This window comes from Anguilla anguilla, chromosome 2 (assembly GCF_013347855.1).
Source record: "Anguilla anguilla isolate fAngAng1 chromosome 2, fAngAng1.pri, whole genome shotgun sequence".
In the NCBI taxonomy this organism is placed as follows: domain Eukaryota; kingdom Metazoa; phylum Chordata; class Actinopteri; order Anguilliformes; family Anguillidae; genus Anguilla; species Anguilla anguilla.
The window spans coordinates 63282552-63309778 of NC_049202.1; the positions used below are offsets into that span (position 1 = coordinate 63282552).

A 27227-nucleotide genomic window follows, 5' to 3' on the forward strand; every position below is an offset into this window, starting at 1 on the left:
CTGTAATGTGTTTGGTAAGTTACATTTGGGTGATGCTGAATGCTGCTCACATGAGTCAAAGTTAAGCACAGTTGTTTATTGAATAAAGGCCTGTGTCTGAACCAGCAATTAAAACCCTGCTGTTTCTGAATCTGTCAGTCACACACTAAAGGTCCTGAACAAAGCTCCTGCTAGGGCTGGTCACCTGCTTCCCCCCAACTCGGTGAAGGTCTAGAATCACGAGGGATGTTACAGCAGCACTGGAAAACTGTTTGAAACACATCAGCCAGCAGCCTGTCTTTGGCCCACAGAGGGGACACTGTGACCTCTGTGCAAAGGGTGTGTCCTGTGGAATTGTGGGAAGTTTGAGACTTTCCCAGGACGTGTAATTAGCGTCATTGGGTTTGTAACACAAAAGGTGTCAGTATATTTTCCTATGTGTTACAGTTTGTGATCCTAAAACCCAGAAGTGAGTTTGCATATTTGAGCCATGGTTTCTCTCAGCAGATTTCCAATACTTTTTCCCATACAAATTTTGATTTATGCGTAAATAAGGTCTATGGTTAACATAAACTTAATAGAGGTTCAAGTTTAGTTCTACAACATAAATAACATATCCCATTAATATCGCAGCTGTGATTTTCAAAGCTGATACATCTCAAAACCATTCTGTGCTCTGTGTAACTAAAACAGGAGCCTTGTTTGCTTTAATGTGGAGGGTGCTTGTGCAGTACTGTGAGAAGTGTGCATGCATACAGTGATCTCCAAAGTTGGTAATGCACACAGGTAATGTGCCTGTAGATCTACCTCTATGTCCCCACACCTGCACATCAGCGCTGTAGCTGAAGCAGGTTCTCTCCTCGGAAGCCAGTCACACTGTTACACCCAATAGTCCACACAGTACTACAGGAGAGCATGGAAGTGAAACGCATTTATCACTTTTGAACTACTTCACCATTATCATCCATGGATATGTCAATTCATTTAAAACTATTTCATAAAGTGGTGCATGGAGTCTCAACAAACAAAAGAAAATTCTGCTAAATCAAATCAATTTTATTTTAGAGAGGACTGTCAAAAAGACATTTTACAGAGTAACAGCAGGAAAACTGGGCAAAAACCGGGCCTGAACACACAAAAAGCAAGTAAGGTAAAAAATAAAATAATAAAATAAAATAAAAAAACTACCAGGTGGGAAGAGAAACACTCAAATAACAGCAAGAAAAAACCTCCCAGATGGGAAGAAATCTCAGGAGGAACCCGGCTATAGAGAGAGAGCCCACACCCTGCTGGCCCGCCCGGTGTAAAGCAGAGGTAGAATATGTGTAACAGAAAAAGTAATGGGATCACAGCAAGTAATCACATGGGCTGAGCAGGGTACAGCTGAGGTATTAAACCAGCTGATATAGTAGAAAGTACAAATGAAGGGAAGCATAAGATGCAGTTCAGAGGGGGTGCATGTAGAGCTCCTGGTTGTGTCAAGGCCTGTGCTAAAATCAGAGGCGGGACAGGGCTGGGGCTGTCCCTGAACTCAGTAATCATGCTTGCATGTCAGAAATTTCAATCATTCTTTACCTTATAAATACTGTAAATAAATGTTCCTTATTTGCCATAGAAATTCATATAGGATTGAATTTTATTGTGGAACGTATCACACATAATAAATACAGTCAGTCCATTTCCTCGGCTGTAGGTCAGACTGCTTGATTCCTGTATTTACTGCTTTAATTGAATAATATTAACCTCTCCTGTGTTTGAACTCTCAGTCTGTTTTTACTCCTTCTATGTTCTATAACATTTCAGTTTGACAGGGGTAGAGAATAACTCTATTTTTATACAGATTCTCACATCTATATAATAATTATTAAGATAAGAAAATCTGTATCAATGTCTCTTATTATATAGATATAATTTGCTGTAGTATTTTTTTTTCCTGGAATTGGTGATAAAATAAGGGATGGATGTTCAAATGAAAAGAAAACAAATCTCAGAAATGGGTTAAAGTCGAAAGTCATGGGCATTGATTGCTGAATGTGCAGGTAATGCATTATTTTCATGTTTAATAATAAGACTTAAAGAAATATTTTGAATAGCAATAATTAAAATGATTCAATATAAATTCACAACGCCCTATACTAAATTAGTTGGATTCATTTTGGAGTAATTATGTGAACCCACAACAATGCCGATTAATCATAATTTTTCAATGCATGTTTGAGTAAAGTCATATTTAATTAACATTTTAAAACTATATTTTTGAAAGACAATGAAGACGTATTCATTAAGAAAAACTACTATAATTTACATAATGTTTTTTGAATCTGTAATATTTGTGAACTATTTAAAACAACCATGTCCCTGTAAAAATATCTGTAAAACTGTTTAGCAAAGTTTAAACTTTGTTGTTCCTAAATTTACTGTGACTGAAAATGACATTTTGTTTTCAAAGTAAATATGAATTATTATAGTTTGTGATGTAATCGCCTGACACTGCAGATAAATACAGAAGAGGTGCTCTGTGAAAGGGCAGTAGGTTTTTGTTGTGGTGTAGATCACTGTGTATCCGGGGGTGGCACTGTGGTTAAACGCTGTACAAAAACCTCATCTCTCAGAAAGTGTGTTATTTATGTTAAACTAAAGATGAAGAATCTGCACAAACAGCACGGTTTTGTGTTCCTGTGTGTTGTACATCATACAGGTGAATTACACAGCGAATATCTTCATTTATCAGCTAAATTAACAATATCTGGAATACAATTGTACTGGATACATGCACTGATACTCAACAAGACACAATGTGATATTCATGACTGTGTTAGTTATTCCTCTGCTCCAGTTTGATTATTGACAGAAACCATGATGAACGATAATGTATTTTAGGGGTTTAACAAAATTTGGAGTGCTACAGATTTTTCAAAATGTACATTTGAAGCCTTCCTGAGAAAGGACAGGTTTTTGTGCAGTCAGTTCCATGAAATACACCACTGTGATGCACTTTACTACTGGGGTAAAGGCACTCATGTCACTGTTACCCAAGGTAAGTCCTTTAAAATGATCTATATTCAATTTTACATGTTCTTTTCTTTTCAGTTTTAGCACTAAAACCTGTAGCTGTTGTACTGAACCTTTATAATGGTACATTATTTTTGTGAGAATTGCAAGACCTGCCTTAGAGCTCTCTCTCTCTCTCCCTCTCTCTTCTGAGTTCTAAAAGACAGTTTTGCTGCAATAATTTCTCTGCGTGTTTTTAGTGTAATATTGCATCTCTTTTGCTCCGTGGGCTTCATTTTTAAGATCACTAAACAAATATAATTCAATTCCATCTGATTACTGACTTCAGCTTCCCTCACTTCGTAAAATTACAGAAAAAAAGTAGATTGGCTTTCACGATCAATTTATTTGGCAGCTTAAATCATTCAGAAAGGTATTTAAGAAGCTGATCACATTTAATGACTCTGCAAATTTAATACAATAGCCTATATGTTTAAACATTTTGGTGGAAAGGCATATTATGACAGGAGCAGAGAATATGAATCCAATTTCAGTGCAAGATTGGTTCCTTTAGGAAAGTCTTTTCCATGTAAAAAAAATAAAATAATAATAACTTACATATTTGCACACAATTTTATTTGTAAAAGGTTTGTTACATGTAGAATAGGCTACAACTGGTGTAAACATGAGGAGTGAAACATATACACCATTGTATTAACCACTGGTAGCCTACTTAATTACTGGGGAAAGGGGACATTGGTCACTGTCACATCAGGTAAGTCTGCAATAATTTGGGTTTTAAATGATTTATGCAAATATATGGCCTTTCGTTATTCTAAAATGGAATATGGACACGAAAATACAGAGCTGGGTTCACTACATCCGTTGCAATAAAATGTAGCTGGATTTTGTGCAATTTTAGTTCATGTGTGGTTCGTGTTTAGTACTGTTAATTGATAAAATTAGGGAATTTTAGCCATGTTTAGGCTACTTTCAATAGGCTAATTGTACTGAAATAAATAATTGATTAGCCTACTGCACCTTTGAATTACTCGTGAACGTCTTTCAAAGGACATTAAAAGAACACAGAGAAACCATTGGGCAAAACATTACTGTACATGAAAGAAATGTCCAACGTATTTGAGAGCCGCACTCCGGTCGCAAGACCGGGCTCGCCGAACCCGCAGACAACCGCAACAGAACAGATATACTGTGCGTTCGAAATGAAGTAGCCTATGTAGTTCTGTTGGAGGCAGAACACGAGATATCTCTTTAAAACACTTGGCTCAGTAATTCTAAACCAGAAGACTGCTCTTCACTATATCAAACAGCCGTGTTGTCAACATTTTATGAAGGCAATCGTACTTAGGTCATTAATGCATACGTTCCATTACTTTTCCTACTATACATATGAAGACTGATACGTCGCTGATGTCGTTTGCTGTTAGTTTCGTTTACAAACTAGGGAAATCAGCATTGCATAGGTAGGCTACTTTTCAACACGCTAGTAGACAATAGTAAGCAACGCCGTGCGCAATATTAACGCCGCGCTGTAAATAAAACAGTTGAATTGTGTTGATCGTGTCCATCATTATTACATTATCCGCAAGAACATCAATAAACGACACTCCCAATGTGCCTTGTAGCCCGTGTTATTTTAAAGTTCATTGAACAAGTTTTTTTTTTCGAGCCTGAGCCTTTAACTGCTGTCTGAATTAACTAGGCTTGTGTTTTATAAGATTGGTGATTCAGTTTATATATAGCGAGCGCTAGGTTTACCATTAGCTTTATTTATTTATTTATTTATTTATTTATTTACTTAGGCTACTTATTTAGGTCCACACTCGGCTACTAGGAAAGCTCACGCGATATTCTGCTTACAGTGTGTTTTTAAAAGTGGACATTGAACCGCAAACTGAGATGCGTGATGCTCTAATGGGCCCATGTTAATTAATTACCCTAAATAAAGAAAACGCTTAATTTAGGGTAAATACAGGCCTATTAAAGTGAATAAAAATCTGTCAAATGTCAGTTCATCGACTATGGACACCAACTGCCTAGTGTGTGCCACTGTTTTGATTTTCAGAAGAACCGAAGGCACCAACCTCCCTCTTCCCTCTAATGACATGCCTGCAAGGCCCCACGGATCAGCTGACCCTGGCCTGCATTGCCGGCGGATTTTTGCCTTCTTCCTCCGTGACCTTCCAGTGGAAGGACACCAGTGGAATGCCCGTGTCTGACTTCACTCAGTACCCAGCAGTGCAGATCAGTGGGTCTGGATCCTACACAAGTGTCAGTCATCTCAGTGTAAATGCGGCACATTGGGATTCTAAGAAGTCCTACAGTTGTTCCGTGACCCATTTGTCACAGGCCGGGGTAAAGGACGCCAGTTTCCAGAAACCAGGTATCGACACCAGGTGTACCGGGTATATAGATATTAAATGTTTGAATATTGAGGTAGCCTAATATCACAATATGAAATCTGCCATATGCTCGCCTCAACAACAATCACTTTTAATGTCTCAATGACGTATACATGTGAATAATCGGCTATTCTTGGGCTGGTCTGTCAAATGATTTCATCTGAGCCCTGCCGGTTCATTGACTATTGACACCAAATGCCTAGTTTATTACATTTTCATAAAGTTCATGAGTGTGTTGCATAATATAATGCATTATACTTTATAACATTTGTGTAGTAGGCTATGACTTTGTTCAGTAACCAGTCCTCTTGATCACAACAGACAGCTTGAGATAGGTAGGCTAACTCTTTTCTGTTACCTATCGCAATAATGGCATCAGTGGCATCAGTTCTCAAACGCTAGTTTTCCTTTTTCTGTGTATCCTTAAAATAGGTACCAATTTGAATCTGCAATTAGACATTTTACTTATTTGAGCTGAATTAGGGTTCAGTCAGTGATCCTACATTTTCTATTTTTTGTCGTTCAAGTGCCCAAGTCACCAACGGTGAGCCTGCTGCTGGTACCCAGCGGCGACAGTCCCCCAGACGCCCTTATCTGTGTCATACGGGACTTCTACCCCAGGAGCCTGAGGGTGACCTGGAGAGTAAATGGTAAAACCCTGACCGGATCATCCAACACCTGGCAATCAGAGAAGCAAGCCTCAGGACTGTACTCAGCCAGCAGCACTGTGAATGTGGACCGCACCAAATGGGACAGGAATGAAGAGTATACGTGTGAAGTACTGCACCAGCAGAAAACCATCGAGCAGAAAACTTCCAGAGGTGAGAGCTCACACTGTATATTAACACTGGCATTCAACACTGCACATTGATACTGGTATTCCACACTGTATATTAACACTGGCATTACATACTGTACACTTATGCTGGTACTCTACAATGTATGTTAGCACTGACATTCAACATTGTACACTTACACTGTTAATATTGACTACAAATGACAATCAAAACGGTGCATTTACACTGGTAATATTCTCTGCATAGCAACACTGGGATTGTACTCTTTACACTGAAATTATTTGATTATCAGAATAGTTTACTTAATTTCTGACAGCAGTAAGATTTTAATTGAAAACTAAATCATGCTGCATACCCAGATAAAAGAACACATTCGCTTTAATGGAAAATTATATTGTTGACAGGATAAAAAGCCTGGTTAATTTAGAGGCATACAAGAAGGTTTTAGCATTTGGAATATACCTTATCCAGTACACAGATTTTAATATTGCAGAGATTTTCTGGATTTTATGATTCTGTATTCAGAGAGCATAGAGTTTGATATGGATGGTAACTGAGCCAGCCTTAGCTTGCTGTTTTCCCATAAGATCAGAGTGTCCTGCAAACATTGATGGTAGCTTTCTCTTTCCCTGCCAATGAAACAGTCCAGTCTACAGAAAAACCCTGTCTGGAGGTGACCCTGAAGCCCCCAAAGATGAGCGAATTGTTTGTAAATAACCTGGTTGTGCTGGACTGCGTTATCACTGGGGGAGAGGAGGCAGCAGTGGAGGGAGCCAGAGTTACCTGGACACCGAGTGGAAAGAGCAAAGAGAGTCAGACCACTCCGCACGGACATGTGTTCAGGAAGACCAGCACTCTGACTCTGGAACAGGAACACTGGTCCACCAATCAAAAGGTTGAGTGCTCTGTCCAACAGAGCAATAAGCCAACCATCAAAAAATCCTTCAGCAACAGCGGTATGTTTAACAAGAGATAAAACAATCTGGAACACCTGTGGCAAACAATGTCACTTTCATTTTTTTTCAAATGACACTGTTCTGTACTGTTATTGTTTAAAATAATATGGGATTAAATACAGAGTATAATAAGCTCCCTATAAAATATGCTACAGACAGAGAATGTAATCAGGTTGTTTCCATTGTGAACGTTCAGTGTTAATCTTGGTTTTGTAACTATGTTTTACAGGGTCAAAAGTTCCCGAGGTGGTTTTAATCACACCCATAAAACAGGACAGCGAGTTTGTCACCCTGGTCTGTGTAGTGACGGGCTTCTCTCCCTGGGACGTGTTTGTCATGTGGACAGTGGATGATGGATCCTATAAAGAGGGCATCACCAGTGAGCCTGTGGAGCGCGACAATGGCATCTTCTCTGTCACAAGTTTGTTTAAAGTCTCGACAGCGGATTGGAATTCCCGGTACAAAGTCACCTGCAATGTGAAGCACATTTCTATGCGCAAGGATGCAGCCCCTATCACAAAATCTGTGTCCATAACAAGTGGTAATTCCATTGAATGCGACTGCTAAATCTCCACACATACAGTGCCCTCGGTGAAAAAAACCACAATGACTGCACACTGGCCTCATGCACACAGTCTAATGTTCAGTAATTACAGTGGTGCTACAGCCCTGTATACACAGCTTAACAAAGTGCTGGGACATCAGTGTTTAGCACCATCTTGTACCGTGATGTGATTGGTCACTATTGTCTGTAGGATTGCCAGGTGGTGGATATGTGTGGTTCTTGTTCACCTGGGGTAACTGACACCCTCCATTACCCGTTGTTTCCTGTCATGTGTGGTAGCTTCTCTTTGTCTGTTTGTTCATTTTGTTTGTTTGTTTTGCTTGTATCCCCATTAGCTGTTGCACGTGCGGCAATTACACTTCCTGAGGTCTACACAAAACATTAAAAACATGACATAGTACAGGATAGTAATCGACAAAAATAGAACAGTAACAAAATATGATATTTGCAAATATTTTAAATAATTTTGTTTTTTTGCTGTCACTGTTTCTTGTTATGTAAAAACGTGTATGACTTTTTGTACTGTGCTGTCATGTGCAATTTGTTTGCTCCTGTTGTTTGCTGCTGTAGATGTTCTTGTAGTCACCGTCTTGGTCATTGTGTGCTCATATTAATGCAACTTGCAGGAAGGGTGTGAAAATATAAATAAATATTAGTGCATTTGAGTATTGTTGGGCATTCCTCCTTTAAGAATCAGGACCATGGACTCCTGATATCTGCATAAGAACCTGCTTATGACAGGTGCTATCTGGACTGCATGTGACAAGAAAATAGATTATCACTGGATCCTGTCTTTGGTTTAGCTTTATAAGATTGTACTATTCACCCAAGGATCATCATCGAGCTAAACTACTGACAAGCAGCACAAACTCATCTCAGTGTAATACTGGTCTTGTTCACCCTTGTCTTGACAATGGGCGGTTCTCATGCAGGGCAGGTAATCTTCTGGAAAATATGCAGTTATGTCCCTGCCTCAAATCTCCGATCATATTCTAACTCCTTACAAATGAAGTCACACTTCATTATATTTAATTTAAAAGAAGGAACAGTTGCGTAAATATTGTAGCAGCTCAAGTGAATATAATTGACACACTGCCATCAATGTTTATTTTACATTTTTTAAAAATTCATTTCACATGCACAGCAAATCCACACCAGTGCATGAGGCAGCATTTCAAAATATTTTGATTGAACATTAAATGTAATAATAGTTATTTAATGTTTTCAAGTGATACAATAAGTCATTCAAATATCACACAATATGCCTAATTACAATTAAACTAGTTGAGAGTACAGAATTATCAAATAGTGGGATCAATAGGAACTAGTTTGGACTCTTAAGATAATTTATTTGTCATCATTTTAAGCCAGCTTGCACATTCAGCTCTATGTTTCCTGTCTCTGTCAGGCTGATGTAAAGTTTCTCACTTTCTGTCAGAACAGAAGGTGAGTCTTGCCCAGGAGCGCTTTGGTGTTTTGTTTATATCAAGTAGTGCGCTGTGCATAAGGCTGATAAGAAAATGTATACTTGACTAAATGTACAGACATATTTCTGGACAAAGTAGGTCAGACCTGCTGTAGAGCATGAAGCATGTTTATGGGGACCTGGCCTGGGTGCTTAGAGTGTGTAAAAAGCAGATATATGTGGAAAGCTGCAAAAATGTTTGGACGGAATGTGTGGTGTTACAGTCTCTATCCCCTCCTCCACATACACAAACACACACTTTCTCTCCCCCACTTTGTCTTTTCCAGAAACAGTATCAGCTCTGAATTGTAATGAGGAAGGCGAGGAAGAAGATGAGCTTGGCAGTCTGTGGTCCACCACCTCCTCCTTCATCACCCTCTTCCTCTGCACTCTCATCTACAGCACCCTCCTCACTTTGATCAAGGTAGTGCAGCTGTACTGTTTCACACTTGCCTGCAAAGGCACGACCTGCACTATCTCTCCAGTGCTTCCATTTTATCTACTATAGGCCTGAGGACAAACACGATTATGCCACTCTTGTTGGGTTGGTCACTCTGGGCACATAAAAATGATTATTCTAATTAAATATGGGATATTGTGTTTTTATACACAGGAGATATACTGTATAAATACAGGATTTTGTGTTTTGCTAACATGTGATAACCATTGTTTTAAAGAAATAATTCTGGTTCAGTTATTTTGAGATTATTATTCTAGCAGTAATGGGGTAATTATATTATATTATATTATATTATATTATATTATATTATATTATATTATATTATGTTATATTATATTATATTATATTATATTATATTATATTATATTATAGGATGGATAGTTCTAGTCAAAGAGGGGATGATTTCACCATAGTAGTTATTCCAGTTTTTTGGAAGAATGTTTTACGTTACTGTGGTGTGTTGTGGTGGCTAAATGGTGATTAGTGATATTTTTGTCCCTGTTGGGGATATGAAAACAGATTTTAGAAGAGATTAAGAACCTATTTTAAATTTGTATCTCTCTCTCTCTCTCCCTCTCTCCTTACAGATGAAGAAGTGATGTGCTACACATGGGAGATGGGGTGAAAGCTTATTTTTTGAATGTATTCATAGTTACATGTCAAAAGTGTGTCGTATAGAAGATTGTGTCATGTTTTCTTGAGCTGAATCTCTGTTTTTTCCATTACTCCACTGTGCCTATGTTTAGATTTCTTTCATTACCTAATGAGTGAAAATGTCTATGAATCCTGTTTATACCAATGTTTTCTGTGGACATCAGACCCACAATGCAGCACATAATTGGCTGCAGTTTAGTCCTAGGAGGAAAGGTTTTAGTTGGCAGTCCTGTACTCGACCCACTATGCAAAAAAGAAGCACAGCTCTGGTGGATCCCGCCTGCAAATTTCTCCGCTACACCCATGACTGGAACTCCAGCGCTGCTACCGTTGGAGCCGGCCTGTGTCCACTGCACATGAAGTGCACTCTTCTGTCCCACTGAGAGCTGAGCTGCTCTGGGGCCGCAGAGTGAAAGAGGTCAGCAGAGCCGCTCTGGGGCCACAGAGTGAAAGAGCTCAGCAGAGCTGCCCTGGGGCCACAGAGTGAAAGAGCTCAGCAGAACCGCTCTGGGGGTACAGAGTGAAAGAGCTCAGCAGAGCCGCTCTGGGGGTACAGAGTGAAAGAGCTCAGCAGAGCTGCCCTGAGGCCACAGAGTGAAAGAGCTCAGCAGAACCGCTCTGGGGCCACAGAGTGAAAGAGCTCAGCAGAGCCGCTCTGGGGCCACAGAGTGAAAGAGCTCAGCAGAGCCGCTCTGGGGCCACAGAGTGAAAGAGCTCAGCAGAGCCGCTCTGGGGCCACAGAGTGAAAGAGGTCAGCAGAGCCGTTCTGGGGCCACAGAGTGAAAGAGGTCAGCAGAGCCGCTCTGGGGCCACAGAGTGAAAGAGGAGAGTCGCTCTGGGGCCACAGGGTGAAAGAGCTCAGCAGAGCTGCTCTGGAGCCGCAGAGTGAAAGAGGAGAGCCGCTCTGGGGCCGCAGAGTGAAAGAGGAGAGCCGCTCTGGGGCCACAGAGTGAAAGAGGAGAGCCGCTCTGGGGCCACAGAGTGAAAGAGGTCAGCAGAGCCGCTCTGGGGCCACAGAGTGAAAGAGGTCAGCAGAGCCGCTCTGGGGCCACAGAGTGAAAGAGGAGAGTCGCTCTGGGGCCACAGGGTGAAAGAGCTCAGCAGAGCCGCTCTGGGGCCACAGAGTGAAAGAGCTCAGCAGAGCCGCTCTGGGGTCGGAGAGTGAAAGAGGAGAGCCGCTCTGGGGCCACAGAGTGAAAGAGGTCAGCAGAGCCGCTCTGGGGCCACAGAGTGAAAGAGCTCAGCAGAGCCGCTCTGGGGCCACAGAGTGAAAGAGGTCAGCAGAGCCGCTCTGGGGCCACAGAGTGAAAGAGGAGAGCCGCTCTGGGGCCACAGAGTGAAAGAGGAGAGCCGCTCTGGGGCCACAGAGTGAAAGAGGTCAGCAGATGGGAGTGCACAGTTTGGAGGAGAGTGTGTGCTGGCTTGTGTGCGCATCCTCCATTTCACACAGCAGTAGCGTATCATAATAAATAATTACGGTGTTATTGGTCTTGAGATTTTACCTCATACAATAAATAAGCCAGTGACTTTCCATTTGAAATACATGCCACACAAATGGCATGTATTTCACATCATATTTCTCAAGAAGTTAGTGAATATTTTCATAAGCTCTAAAAGATTAAAGAGAAGCATTGGTCCCTAAAAATCTCTCAGTGTCTGAAATGCTGTTTCTGACGTGTAGAGCTGGCTGGAGTGCAGTGTACAGGGCTGCAGAGGGAGGTGTGCTCTGTATATTTAACCAGACTCAGAGTGAAAGCTGCATATCAGAGTTTAGCAGAGCTAAGGCTTCACAGTCAAACCTCAACACTCTCATCATATTGCATGTCACTCTCAGCTAACATGTGGTATTTGTGTAAAATGCATGAAATGTAATGAAAAAAGCATAAATAAATGTCCAGTCATAAAAAAATGTAAACATGTTTTTTATTTATTAATAATTAGTCTACATGACACAGCTTACTGAAATTCACCCATCTGCCATATGGGTTTTCCCATTTTATCATCAAGAATGTAACTTTTTAAACAGTATAAATAATACTCAATTTGAATATTATTCTTATTAATTATTATAATTTAAATGTATTTAGCTGATGAGGAATATACCTTAATGGCAGTTTAAATCCTGTTATAAATCTTATAATATCTTATAAAAGTTATATCATTGTATTGATACAGGTTCCCAAATGCCATTCTCTGCTAGCTTATCTATTACTTTTATTTTTATTTAGAGTACATGATAATTTGTTACATCCAGGGTAAAACACTAAAATCTACCAAAAATGTAATGTAATGATTTTCCCATTTTCCATGACATAAAAAATTCTAAATGACGTATGTATGTATCATTATGGTTACATACATAAGTAATTTAGAATTTTTTATGTCATGGTAAATGGGAAAATCATCAACATTTTCATCCAGAACCTTTTTAATACTGCAGTAGTATCTTACTGCATCAAATGTGAGGTTAAGAATACAGAATCAGAGACATTTTGTATGTCCCTTTTGGGTTAACAGATCAAACATCTGAACAGTGAACATCTGAACAGTGAAGTGTTTTAAAATGGTGTCCTCAGTGTGAATTGATTAAATATATTTCATATATTTGTTTTACTGAAATGATGAATTGAAGTTAACCTTTGCATATGCCTGAGAATGGCCATACACAGATGTACATGCTGAATACTGCAGCAACAGTGACATGGTATGAGCACTGTACATAAAAAAGGTCACTTATTTAACTTTCGAGTAAATCCCTGAACGATTTCACTTTTTCAGTTGTTCCAAAATAGCCATGTGTGAAAACGGTTTCCTCCTCAGTCTCGGTTTCAGTCTCTGTGCTGTCCCCTGTCTCCACACCTGCAGCTTTTGAAACTGCCCCCCAAACTGCCATTTCATTTCACACACTTCCTCAAAAGAGAAACAGACTTCTGGCCTAACATGGTAGCAGTGTAGTAAAGCTCAAGGTAACTGGACATACAGGTTTTATTGATAATGACTAATGTTCAACTTGGCGATGTGGAGTTGTCACAACCTGGCTCCAGGGCCATGACAAAAATGGAGACGCACACTGACGCATTTAAAAAGCAAGTTCACATTTATTCTAACTAACCTAATTATACCCAAAAACAAGACAAACATGCCATGTGAAAGTCAGCATTATCAGTAGTGTAGCTGAGTGGATGCATGAAAGGTATACTGAAGCAATGTTGTGTAGTGTAAAACCAAAAACACAACCAACACCAAAATACAAACCAAACAGTAGGGAGAGAGCTCTCCCTCAAACTGGAGACAGGCATCTTAAACTCTCTGGGAACCCTGAACACAGGTGCTCCCAATTGCACCAACGACCCTCTGCTCTGCCCCTCAGGCACCTGTGAACAATATCACAACGAGCAGCAGAGTCTTCAGGGCAACAGTTAATAGATTTTCATTGGGAAAAAGTGTTCAGGGACGTATTGATGTGAAGTGATCAAGGTGGCAGCGTGATGCTGTTTTTAAGTGTTCAGGGCAGTTGATGGAATTATTGTTTGGGGAACCAGATGAAAGCAGAAGTGTTCAGGTCAGCAGTGTGCAGTTTGGAGTATGAAGTCATGTTCTAGGTACTGTAGTAGGGAGTAGCATTAGGCCATGGCAACATTGTAAAGTGGTGTTCATGGCTGCCATGAATGTTTAGTCTGGGTAGTAGTGCTCAAGAGAGAGGTTTGCTGTGAAGTGTCAGGGTAGAGACCTGTTGCAGTGAAATAGCGATCATGGCTGAGTGAATTAGTGCTTACAGTAATAGTGTGTAGCTCAATTCAGAGTGATGTTGTGTGTGTGATAGTGCTGTCAGGGCGGTGGAATAAAGTCCTGAGCAGAGGTCCTTCTGAGCAGACTGGATCTATTGCAATTTGTGCGGTTGATTGAACAATAAAAACACATTGAATATGTAAATTACATGTTGTCACAACAGCGGCACAGTGGGTTGCCGGTCTGAAACCCCGCCCCTGCCTCAGCCAGCTGCACCCGGCTCTGCATTTGCATTCTCTGATGCTGTGGCTTGTTCTTCGAGGCACAGAAACCCCTGTGTGGGTATTCTGGGATGTGCAGGGCAGGTGTGTGTTCTGCTTGAGCAACAAAGGGCTGAAAATATCTGCACTTCTCAGAACTGGGGGGGGCGGGGGCAGTGTGGAGAAGGGAGGGGTCTGCTTTCTGTTTGTGTGTGTGTGTGTGTGCGCACGCACATGTGTGTGTTATAATTATTTTATTTTAATTAGGTTCAACAAATGTATTTAGCTATGACATACTGTCTCTGCATTTAAGATAAAAAAAACTACTCTGGAGGAAGTAGGTGAAAAGCCACAATGTATTTCATAAAATATATCTCTCTATAGCCTAAGCTTGTGCTTGGGTAAGCTTGTGTACGAGTGAGTTTGGGCGTTTCCATTTTAACGTTACTCTGCTTCATTGCGGGATGTTTGTTGAACATCACATAGCAGAAAAACACGCTCCTCTCTTGTAAAATGACTTAAAGCTGTTGTGCTTTATTCACACAGAAAACCTGCAGTTTCCTCAAAGGGCAGCAGGAAGAGTAAATAATAACTTATGAAACGCATCCCATAAAAATCTGTCTGTGTACAGCAGCTCATTCCTCTGTTTCTCTATGGGGATCCTGTAAGAGCCCAAACCACAGACCACCAGCCCCAGGAAGGGAAATTCATCTGCTTTATTTCTCATTTATTACCACCCACCAAAGATATGAGACATTAGCATTTTCACACATACTGCCTCATACAGTACAATACAATAGATATTGACAATACAATACTAAGCTAAATAGCCATGTCTGTGTCATTTACCCTGTCCACAAAGCACGTAATTATCTTTAACAGTCATTTCCCAAAAGAACATATTCCCCAAACACCAGACAGTTTACTTCAGATGCAACGTCCAAAATGAAATAGCTGGTAACTTACAGAAGCTTTTAAAAAAAGTATTTTGTAATTTTCATTTCATCGTTGTTTTACACTGAGATTCGCATCAAATTTAAAACATTGGTCCTATCATACCAGGCAGTCAAGGGATCAGCCCCAGCATACCTCCACAAGATATTCAAACCCTACATGCCAGCCAGACCCCTCCGTTCTGCTACCTCAGGACACCTGGCACCTCCCCCTCTTCGCACCTGCGCTTCCTAAACACGTCTCCTGTCTGTTCTGGCCCGACGATGGTGGAATGACCTCCCCATGGAGGTCAGAACAGCTGAGACACTGACCCACTTCAAGCGACGACTGAAGACTCACCTCTTCAGGCTGCACCTCTCCCCATCCCTCCCTACCTCCCTGTAATCTCTTAAGGACGGAGTGTAGCACAGTGGGTAAGGAACTGGGCTTGTAACCAAAAGGTCGCAGGTTCGATTCCCGGGTAGGGCACTGCCGTTGTACCCTTGAGCAAGGTACTTAACTGAAATTGCTTCAGTATATATCCGGCTGTATAAATGGATACAATGTAAAAAATGCCATGTAAAAGTTGTGTAAGTCGCTCTGGATAAGAGCGTCTGCTAAATGCCTGTAATGTAATGTTAATTGACTGTAAGCTTAGGGTTGTAACTAGGTAACTGTTTCATAGGTGACTTAGTTAATGCACTCGTCTTAACTACTGCTAGTATTTTTGCATACACTGCGTTGTTGCTGTTCTCGTTGTGTTAGTGTTAATCAGTTTAACCTACAGGGTCTGAGTTGAACTATGCGTTTGTTTCCTGCACTTGGAACGGTACTTCTCTCCAGGGTTTTCGACATACTTGTTCCTGGTTTTTACAAATGGCATTGTAGATTACCAAATATTTAGCTTATTTTAAACATGCAAATAAGCACGTTTCACCTAGTTTGCTTACGTCTCAGAAAAATATCTAATGTCATAATACAAAAATATCTTGTATTTTATTTTATATTCAACTGGTGAGGCTTCGTTCTGGTAGAATAAAAGGGATGTTTTTCCCCTGTTCACAAGTGACAGCCTTAAATCCTGAATAACTTTATGACTTGTCATCTTTTAAATATTTTATGCAAATGAGATGCAAAACAGAATTGAGTGGCACATTAAATGGGTGGAGACTTGGTTTGAACATTCTGTTTTTTTGAGCCTGGTGGTTGGCTTTTCATATTTACTCAAGGAGATACATTTCCAATGGTAACACGAGACCAACCGCATCCTCAGATTATGAAGCATTGGGGCTTTATTCATGAAATAAAGACTGTGCATGAACATTGACGCACAAGCAACTTTGTGAGTTACTGTGAAGTGAGTTGTGGTAACATCCAAATCAATGAAGGAAGCTGATTTTGTTTGTTTCTTAACATCCAAGTAGCAAATGAAATAGATCAATCTGGTCTGTGCTTATTAGAAATGCCTGTGACTATGGTGGCTGTTTCTTTTCTATCAGTCACTCGGAGTATCCAGAACACGAGGCTATGCCAACACAGCAAGTTAACTAGCTGAACACAGGGTTGGAATATCTTTTCATGTACTGGTTAAATCAAAGCTCCCTCATCATTTTACAGACACTTTCTCTATACTGTATATAAGCACATCCGCATATAAAATTGCATGTAGTATGGACTGAGTTATCTATTGGCATGCATAGGAAAAGATCCACAGGTATAATCAGATCATTTACATTCACTTGAGATGGAATCATAGAAATCTGTCAGCACAGCTGTGGACAGCAATAATATTAAAGAACATACAGCATGAACAGTTTTATAGTCCGCCCTACCATACTGGATTTTCTGGATAAAAACATTTAAATGATCCCTTTATAAAGAGCAGCTTCCATGTTCATGTGCTTCATTCCTGCTCCTCTAAAGCATGATGTCTGAACTGAGTCTCACTGCTCAGCCTCACTCTGGTCACACATCAGTATATTACTAATGTGAAGAAAAGGAGATCAAGTGGATCATGCAGCTGATCATTAAAAAGTGACAGTCTCACGTCAAAGTGAAACTGTACAGTCCTTAGATTATTGAAGTTATGATTTCAACTTGTCTAAATATATGACATGTAAAATTTATGTGCATTTAATACATGGATATTACATGCATAGCATATTACATGGCATAAAACAGGAATAAATTTATATTCAATAAGATGGAAAACATTTTCCATGCCAGAATTCCCTGTGACCTTTCCAGGAAATACTGTGGACTGAATTTGTACAGGAGAAAAAAAATGTTGAATAGAGATGGTCAGAATATCCATTTTGTGGAGCACTGCTGCCCTCTTGTGGAAGACAATTAAAAGTTGCACAGAATTAATACTGCTTCCTCCAACATCACTCTACAGCAGTGGTGTCAAACTCGTTGCCATGGAGGGCCGTGTGTATGCAGGTTTTCATTCCAGCCTCAGATCTTGATTATATAATTAGTTAAATTATTTGCTGAATTAGGGATGCAGGTTTGTGCACAATGGTGACCTGACGTCTATGGTGACCCGCATTGTCTAAATAAAAATTTTCTTATATTCTGTGCTTCAATGCAGTTAAACGCATATGGCTGAATGAGTAATTGGACTCAATTAAGGCAGCATTAATTGGTTGGAATGAAAACCTGCATACACACGGCCCTCCATGACAACGAGTTTGACACCACTGCTCTACAGTGTTAATCAGTAAAGACGGATGGACAAATTGAGTTATACAGAAGTCATTTAAAGTGGTTATAGTTTAATTATGTATTTAATATGAATGGCAGATCTAAACGCAGTGTGTTGTATGTGGCCTCATACAGTAAATCTCAGACTAGGCAGTAGCCAGTGAGATTAAAGCCAGAAACTGTGCAGCTCAGCTTCACTGACTCTCCTGGCCTCTTCACTTCCTGTCCAGGCTGGCTCAGCACAATGTCTCCTTGGACGCCTGTTGAAGGCAGAGAAAGAGTCGATCACACAATTCTCATACCTGCAGCCAGGTGTACGCAGGCTCTGTTCCAGGTAGAGGCACCACACATGGTCAACAAGGGTGATTTAATTTACAATAAACCAAACCATACATCATTTTAAAATAGTCATCTGTCTTTGAAAAGTTAGAATGACTTTCCGAGTGTATCATAGCAGGAATTGGATGCTAAGTGACCAATAAAACATGATGTATAAATGTAACAGCATAAATGTCTGTATAAATGTAACAGCAATTACAGTTATTCCACCTCTGATTTGCTATAGCAAATAATGTGTTTTTAAAGCTGCATGTTTACAAAATGCCATTTAAATAACCCATGTAACATGTTTCATGTTACATGTGTTCAGCTAATTAACTTGCTGTGTTGTGTAAGCACAGACCAGATTGGTCTATTTCATTTGCTACTTGGATGTTAAGAAACAAACAAAAGCAGCTTCCTTCATTGATTTGGATGTTACCACAACTCACTTCACAGTAACTCACAAATTTGCTTGTGCGTCAATGTTCATGCGCAGTCTTTATTTCATGAATAAAGCACCATGCTTCATAATCTGAGGATGCGGCTGGTCTCATGTTACCATTGGAAATGTATCTCCTTGATTAACAGCACTGTGTGCTGCAAAAACATGCGTACGCGCATTATCAAACATCTTCATTTACTGTTACAATTATTCAGCTCATCTAATAGAATTATGCAACATCGGACTGCACGTACTTTGATTATAATTGTATCCGACTCTTAGTTAAGTTATGAATGTAATTAAAATGATTATTGACTACTGATATGTCAAAGTTCCTTGAAGTAAAATGTCATAGTGCTAAGCTAAATGTTAGTAAATGGGCAAAATCCCAAAACTGTTACAAACACTCCTCTACATTTTGGGTGTTCCTAGTTCAAACTCTAGCTATCTTCCAACCGGACTACTGAAACTCCCTCTTGGCCTGTAAATTGTGAGTGTTTACTGCTGTGATGCCCCTTTTATTTTTAGTACATATTACCACTGACAATTGTTACATGGAATACTGGAACTGGAATTAAAACCCTAACTATGTTAACTTTCATTCTGAATTTACTCCATGAGTTTTGTTTCTGATCTTACCTCCATAGCAAAGCTGGTGGAAACAGTCTTCTGTTTTATACTGCTCCAGGAGGGGGCAGCAGTACTCATCATAATAGATATTCTGCTCTTCTGAATTTATCTTGTTTTTCTCCTTACTCCAACCTAGAGAGATTTAAACAAATTCAGTGCACAGTATTTCATATAAAAGCCACTGAGAATTCTCCTCCTAACACAGGAGCATCACCTGTAAGACAGAGAGGGAGATCTGTTTTTGACAATGGGAGCTATTGTAGCATTAGCAATGTTGCTGGGGACTTTATCTTGTAAGTGCACATTCCATATACATATTTTTAATGTAAAGAGTATTCTGTGACATTTTTCAAATGGTTTACTTTAAAAAAAATATGAAATACCTTTTTTTTGACAATTATATAGGGTGGCAGTGTAGCACAGTGGGTAAGGAACTGGGCTTATAACCGAAAGGTCGCAGGTTCGATTCCCGGGTAAGGACACTGCCGTTGTACCCTTGAGCAAGGTACTTAACTGAAATTGCTTCAGTGTGTATCCAGCTGTATAAATGGATGCTATGTAAAAGTTGTGTAAGTCGCTCTGGATAAGAGCGTCTGCTAAATGCCTGTAATGTAATATTGTTTTTTGATGGATGCACAAATATATTTTTTATTTCTGTATCCACAGATGATTTCTGTGTTGAACTCACACAGCCAGGCTCTATGGCTGTAAAACCAGGAGAGCCTTTATCTGTCTCCTGTAAAGTCTCATATTCAGTTAGCAGCTATGGTACAGCCTGGATCCGACAGCCTGCAGGGAAAGCTCTGGAGTGGATTGGAGTTGTGTGGTCAGGTTGAAGCACTGCTTATAAAGATTCATTAAAGAGCAAATTCACCATCTCCAGAGACACCTCCAGCAGCACAGTGTTTTTACGAAGGAACAGCTTGCAGACTGGAGACACAGCTGTGTATTACTGTGCCCGATACACACAGTTCAGCAAAGCAAAGCTAGAGCTGTACAAAACACATCATACTGTCACCACTGAACACACACACTCTACCTGCATGTAGCGCTCACTGTCCCCATATTCACCATTATCTGAAAATAGCAAGAAAAATAATAAAAAATGGGCAAAATCTCAGACCTGCAGCAACTGAAACTTTAATGTTTTTTAAAGCACAAAAATGATGTTTGCATATGAAAAGCTCAAATGTAATGAAACAAACACAGAATATAATAACTGGGCATATACCCTATAGACATGTACACACAATGCACTTTGACCCCGGTCTTCTTCAGTGGTGCCTGCATGGGCCCAGTGTGGTTTGGGGCATCAGCTCACACAGGTGAACAGGAGGAGGGGGTGACTAGTGCAGATGACTGGATTCAGCAGTGGGCCTGAATAATGAGCTGGGCAGCATATGCAAGAAGGATAGGACCAATTTTACAGAAGTTGGAGAGAGAAGAATCAGCAGATCCAAATAACAGGGTGATATAATGATATTCTCAGGGAAAAACTGCGTTATCCAGGATCATTAGCAGGTTGGAATATATACGCCATTCTGTTACTCCCAGTACCTTACCTCAATATTTACAGCCATTTTACTCATACAAATATCAAAACACAGATCCACACCAGACTGATCCACAGCATATTTTGGGGGAAGACAAAAGAAGAAACAAATTGTTTTACTAAAGGTGACGGACATATTGTTTATGGGTGGTTTATCTACTGGTTTATCTATAGAATATCTAAATACTACACATATACCGAGATATTTATATTGTGGCGCCCCGAGGCCCTATTGGTGCTCCACAAGAGAGCACGAGAAGCACCAGGGCGGCCGGGCCTCCCGCCACCGGCGACTGCTGGGACAAGTGGTGAGTGGGCATTACCTCCCGTCTGAAATATTGGAAGGTTTCAGGACCAGGGACAGCAAGCTGCAGACCAGGTGAGCTTCCAAGGATCAGCACCATGGACAGGGCTGCAGCAGAGTGCAGGTATGTGGAATTTTCCACTCTGCTGCAGCACACCTGAGACTGCTTCAGTGATTGCCTCACAGAGTATATAAGGAGCAGCACAAAGGACTGAGAGACTGGCTGGGGCTAGGGAGAGAAATTACGCCTGGCTTCTCTCCTCACCTGTTCCTAGGGCGGTAAGTGGCTGTGAGCCAACGCACGTGTAGAAATTGTATGATTGCAACTTTCCACCTTTTTTTATGACTGGGGGAGTGGTCTCCCCACGCTGAAAAGGACAGAGGGCTGGAGGAAAAGTCCTACAAGGCCGAACGGAGCAAGGAGAGGAGACGGACCTGGAGTGGGCTGACCAGTGCCCCATCACACGCTCCTAACCATTGTTCACTTTGTCTCTCCAGGAGGATCGTACTTACCCTGGAGAGGAAGACTGATACCCCGACCGCGAAGAAGTTTCTGTTATTTTTTGCTTCCCCTTCCCTTTCCCCCTACAATTAATACAATTAAATGCGTTTTCTGTTAACTGGTCCTGAGACTCACTGCACTGGTTCTTATACTGCTGTGGCAACTGCAACCTTGGGTGGTGAGGAAGGCCACAATATGTACTTGATATTATTTCTCCTGGAAGCACAAACGTACACAAAAATCCATGTTTACATTTGTTTTTCCTGTGATTACTTGCGTAACAAGCATAATGTACTGAAAATAAGACATGACAGCTCTCTAGTGTATGTTTTAGCAATCCACATGAATGCATCACATAGTTATGATTTTAATATTTGTACAATGTGAACATTTATTCTGAATTTAATCCTTTAGCATTGTTATTAATGTAAATTCCAGAGTGATGCCGGTGGAAGTGGCCTTCTGTTTTAAATTCTCCTCCAGAAGGGGGCAGCAGTGCTCCTCATAATGGATATCCTGTCTCTGAATTTATCCTGTTTTTCTCCTTCCTCCAAGATTTAAATAAATTCAGTCCACAGTATTTACTATAAAAACCACTGAGAATACTCCTCCCAACACAAGAGCATCACCTGTTCGACAGAGAGGGAGATCTGTGTGTCACAATGGGAGCTATTTTAGCTTTTGCAGTGTTACTGGGAACTTCATTTTGTAAGTATACATGCTGTATTCATATTTTCAATTCAAAGAAAAATGAGTTTATATTCATAATTGTATTACTTTTTGATGTATGTTCAAATCTTTTCTGTACCCACAGATGGTCACTGAGTTGAACTCACACAGCCAGGCTCTATACTTGTAAAACCAGGAGTCTCTGACCATCTCCTGTAAAGTCTCTGGGTATTCCCGACTGATATCGGCTATGGTACAGCCTGGATTCAACAGCCTGAAGGGGAAGCACTGGAGTGGATTGGAACCATATGGTGGGATGAAGACATTTCTTTTCAAGATTCTTTGAAGAACAAAGAATTTTATTTATAAAATGTTATGCTGAATAAATTATTTTTGATATCAACTTTTATATGTCCTTTCTTTCATCAGCACAAAGAAAAACATTCAATTCAATCAACATTTGGGGTTCAATCAACATTTGTCTTACTTTTCAATTTAAATGCCTGCGTTTGTTTATTCTTCACATACTGTAATGTGTTTGGTAAGTTACATTTGGGTGATGCTGAATGCTGCATATGAGTAAAAGTTAAGCACTGTGTCTGAACCAGCAATTAAAACCCTGCAGATTCTGAATCTGTAAGTCACACACTAAAGGCCCTGAACAAAGCTCCTGCTGGGGCTGGTCACCTGCTGTCCCCACCTCCCCCCCCCCCCCCCCCACCCCCCACCCACCTCAGTGAAGGCCATCTAGAAGCACATGAGAGATGTTACAGCAGCGCTGGAAAACTGTTTGAAACACATCAGCCAGCAGCCTGTCTTTGGCCCACAGAGGGGACACTGTGACCTCTGTGCAAAGAGTATGTCCTGTGGAATTGTGGGAAGTTTTGTATTTTCCTGAGCCATAATAATGAGCAGTAGTGCTTCACCATATCAGGGAATGTGAAAAAAATTGGCTACACAAAAGTCAACAATAAAAGAAACTGCTTTTTAATTTACATAGAATTCAGCTACAATGGAGGTGGAAGCAGCCTGCTGTTTCTAATTCTCCTTTAGGAGGGAGCATCATCAAATCAAAATATTGGCACAAGACATGTATTACAAATACTGGGTCAAGAATTTAACACTGGATATCAGGATGCTTTCTATATTGTGTGATCGAATGCTGTCTGTCTTGGACACTCTCATTAGACTTACTTGTGATGTACTGAGTACTGGAGAGCTACTGAATCCACTCATCCCACCCTCACCTACCAGGATACTCCCTGCATTCACTATGAATATTAATGCAACAATCAGCCATGGAAGAGAGACACATGGCTGTAATGATGGATAATACTTATAACTGCTATATGACCTACACCCCATCTACAGCTCTGACTGCTCTATTTAAACAGTGTGTGATCTGCCCACCCAGTGAGGAGGAGTTCATGCAAACTCTGAGCTCTTCCTTCTACATTTACCTCTCTGCACTGAGGGAGGAGGGACTGTTGTTGGAGGCTGACTGTAGAACGATCATCACAGACTGCAGTCAACGACTTTCACCATGACTGTTATAACCAGCCTGCTTCTGATTACAGTGTTCTTAAAAAGTAGGTTTGAATCTGTCATTCATTTAATATTTACTAAAATTGTATTTGTGAGGTTGTGTGTCATGAAGTCCTAAGTCTTTCTTAATTTCACAGGTGTTAATTGTCAGACTCTGACTGAGTCTGAACCAGCAGTTAAAACACCTGGAAAATCCCACACACTGACCTGTACAGCCTCTGGGTTCACATTCGGTGACTACCATATGCACTGGATCAGACAGGCTCCTGGGAAGGGACTGGAGTGGTTGGCTGGGATCAGAAATGATGGTGGTGATACATGGTGTGCCAATTTGTTTAAAGGAATATTCACCATCTCCAGAGACAACAGGAACAACCAGCTGTATTTACAGATGAACAGGCTGACAGCTGAAGACACTGCTGTGTATTACTGTGCCAGAGAGTCACACAGTGAGAGAGAGTGAGGGGAGAGCTGCACAAAAACCTCTTCCCCATTATCACACAGAGCTACAGCACAGAGCCCTGGAATGAACTCTGCAGTATGAAGTGAAACACTTCGGTTTTAAACATCTTTATTTTTTATATATATGCTTTAGACAGCTGACGATGCGTGATCTTCCGCCAGATACCCTTTCGAGTCGTCTCCTAACCAGCAGTTTGTAAATCCCTTCTGTCTCTACAATATTAGCTATGGATTCTGATCAAGATGTAAAATCAGAAAAATTACTGATGTTTGACACACTACACTTCCTTCTATTTCAGAATTAACTGCCATTAAATTTGTCACAGCTGTATTAGCTCTATATGAATACCACATATGTCAGACCTCAGTCTCCTCATCTTGTGAGCTGAATGGCTTTGTGACTGTAACAAACTTTTAAAGATCTCTAGGGTGTTGTGTTTACATTTGGTAGGTGCATTTGGCACCTATTTGGTTATAAATGACATTAAGTGTGACCAATTTTGTTAAACTTTATTGGTATATTTAGATCCATTTAAAACATTTTATTGTTATTGAGGTAAAAGAGGACCATACATAACAAGTTCTGCATATGTAAATGAGCACATTATCACTGTACACTGACAAAAGTTCCAGATGCAAACCTACCTGTTGGTATATCCATAATCAATGTGAAAAACACTATTAAACAAATATACTGAGATCACCTGTTCCTTTTATAGATGCACAAACATAAATGTGAAAAATCAGCAGTCGTTAACAATGGCATTACCTGTAGTTAACATATTATGAGGAAAACACACTCAAATTCAATAGTGCAAGAACAACCCATCAGAAGGGGCCTTAGTTTATACTTACCCCTGCCTGGGCCAGAACAAAACACGACCATGTTTTTCATAACTTTTCCTCTTTATGAAATGGATGGCCGTGAACAAAGATTTTTCTGTGAAAGTCATTAAATGTATTAATGAAATGAGTCACGTAAAAAGTTCAATAACAACACCTTTTCTGACAGAGGGAATATCAAGTTAGTGTCACATAATTCTTCATCCACTGATACTTAATATTTGCACTGATGGTCCACTTCATCTAAAGCTGCACCAAGTTGTATTGGTAAGAAAAAAAGATCCTCAGAATAATTAGTAACAAACTATTATAACTTGATCTCAACACAAATCTAAACAATGACCATTTTAAATGGCAAAATATCAATCACCCCAAAAGATTCTCCTCGGTTTAGTAAATATGGGGATGAAATTAATTACATTTACATTAAAAAATGTTTTTTTTACAACATCCATTTGACAAAGAGGACATGTCAAAGTTATGAAAAACACATGGTTGCGTTTTATTTTTATAATTTTTCATTTTATCTCAAATATTCGAGGGATTTGTTCCTGCACTACAAGGAGTAAGAGAGCACTTCAGTATATTTTAGCAATCTTGATAGAATGTATCACATTTCACAGACATCTACATAATAATTATAAAGATAAGAAAATCTGTATCAATGAGTCTTATCATATGAACAAAAATATAAATGCAACACTTTTATTTTTGCAGCCATTTTAATGCATTTAAATAATACCTCAAAGATTTGTTCTATGTGCAAAGATCTCATTCCTCTCAAATTTTGCCCACAAATTTGTTTAGATCACTGTTAGCTAGCATTGATCCTTTGTCAAGATAATCCATCTCCTGCACAAATGCGGCATATCAAGATGCTGATTAAAAGCCATGATCATTACACAGGTGTTCCTTATGATGGGATCAATAAAAGGCCACCCTAAAATGTTGAGTTTTTTGTTGTTCAATATCATGTCACAGATGCCTCAAGAGTTAAGAGATCATGCAATTGGCATGCTGACCGCAGGAATATCCTGTAGAGCTGTTGCCAGGGTAATGGGTGTTCATTTCTCCACTATAAGCCGTCTCCTGTGACAGTACGGGTGCTGGGACCCAGGCGCAGAGTGGGGGGAAAAAAAAACACGAAACTCAAAAAGGTAAAATTAACAAAGATTTTACTAACACAAAAAGGCAAACACAAACAGGGAACAGGCAAGGCCACAAAGGGCAAAACAACAAACTCAAAACATTCTTAAGAACAAAAAAAAAAAAACAACAGAACTACACTAGTACGGAAAACAAACGGCAGAAACGCACAGAAACACACAAGCGGAAACAAAGAAAGAAACACAAACCGGTCAAAAACATAGGCGGGAACAAAACAGATCTCAGGAACAAACACAGGAACAAGAAAATGAAAAAATCCAAAAACACCAGAACACCAGGGCATAGGCACGAACACATGGATTACGAACAAACAATCAGAACGAACCACAAACAGGTAAAAAACGCAGGCAGGTACAAAGGGTTTGAAACATACGCAAGTCGGGAACAAACACAAGGAACCAGCACCCGAGTCAAGGGGACAAAGAACTTAAATAGACAAGGGGTAACAAGACACAGGTGAACTCAAAACAATCAAACCAGAAGGAGGGGATAACAAGACACAGGTGGGAACAATGATGGGATAACGAGACAATTGAAAACAATCATACAATTAACAGGGGGGGGGAGCAGGACACAAAACAGAAGTGCCGCCATCTGGCGGCCCAACAAGGGAAACACAGACAGGAACACCGGAACATGACAGTCTCCAGCATCGTTTCAGAGATATTGGAAGTTTGTCCAACAGGCCTCACAACCACAGACCACGTGTAACCATGCCAGCCCAGCACCGCCACATCCGACTTTTTCACCTTGCAGGATTGTCAGAGGCCAGCCACATGGACAGCTGATGAAACAGTTGGTTTACACAACTGTGCAGGTTTAGAATTTCTGCACAAACTGTCAGAAATTGCCTCAGGGAAGCTCGTCTGCGT

At 40.3% G+C, this 27227-nt stretch overlaps 1 long non-coding RNA gene and 2 gene segments (V, D, J or C); all 3 read left to right on the plus strand.

Annotated features, from left to right (window-relative positions):
• Positions 1–27227, plus strand: part of LOC118220509 — a gene marked incomplete at its 3' end in the record, with an annotated part of 58235 nt that overhangs the window by 9739 nt on the left and 21269 nt on the right.
• On the plus strand, positions 1727–10866 carry LOC118220454. The segment is given in 7 exon segments: positions 1727–3016; positions 5057–5374; positions 5921–6214; positions 6835–7146; positions 7376–7687; positions 9464–9600; positions 10224–10866. Coding segments are annotated over 6 exon segments (1350 nt in total).
• Positions 21077–21790, plus strand: LOC118220528. Its single transcript, XR_004763968.1, has 2 exons — positions 21077–21446; positions 21666–21790. It is a non-coding gene; the product is annotated as an uncharacterized LOC118220528 (long non-coding RNA).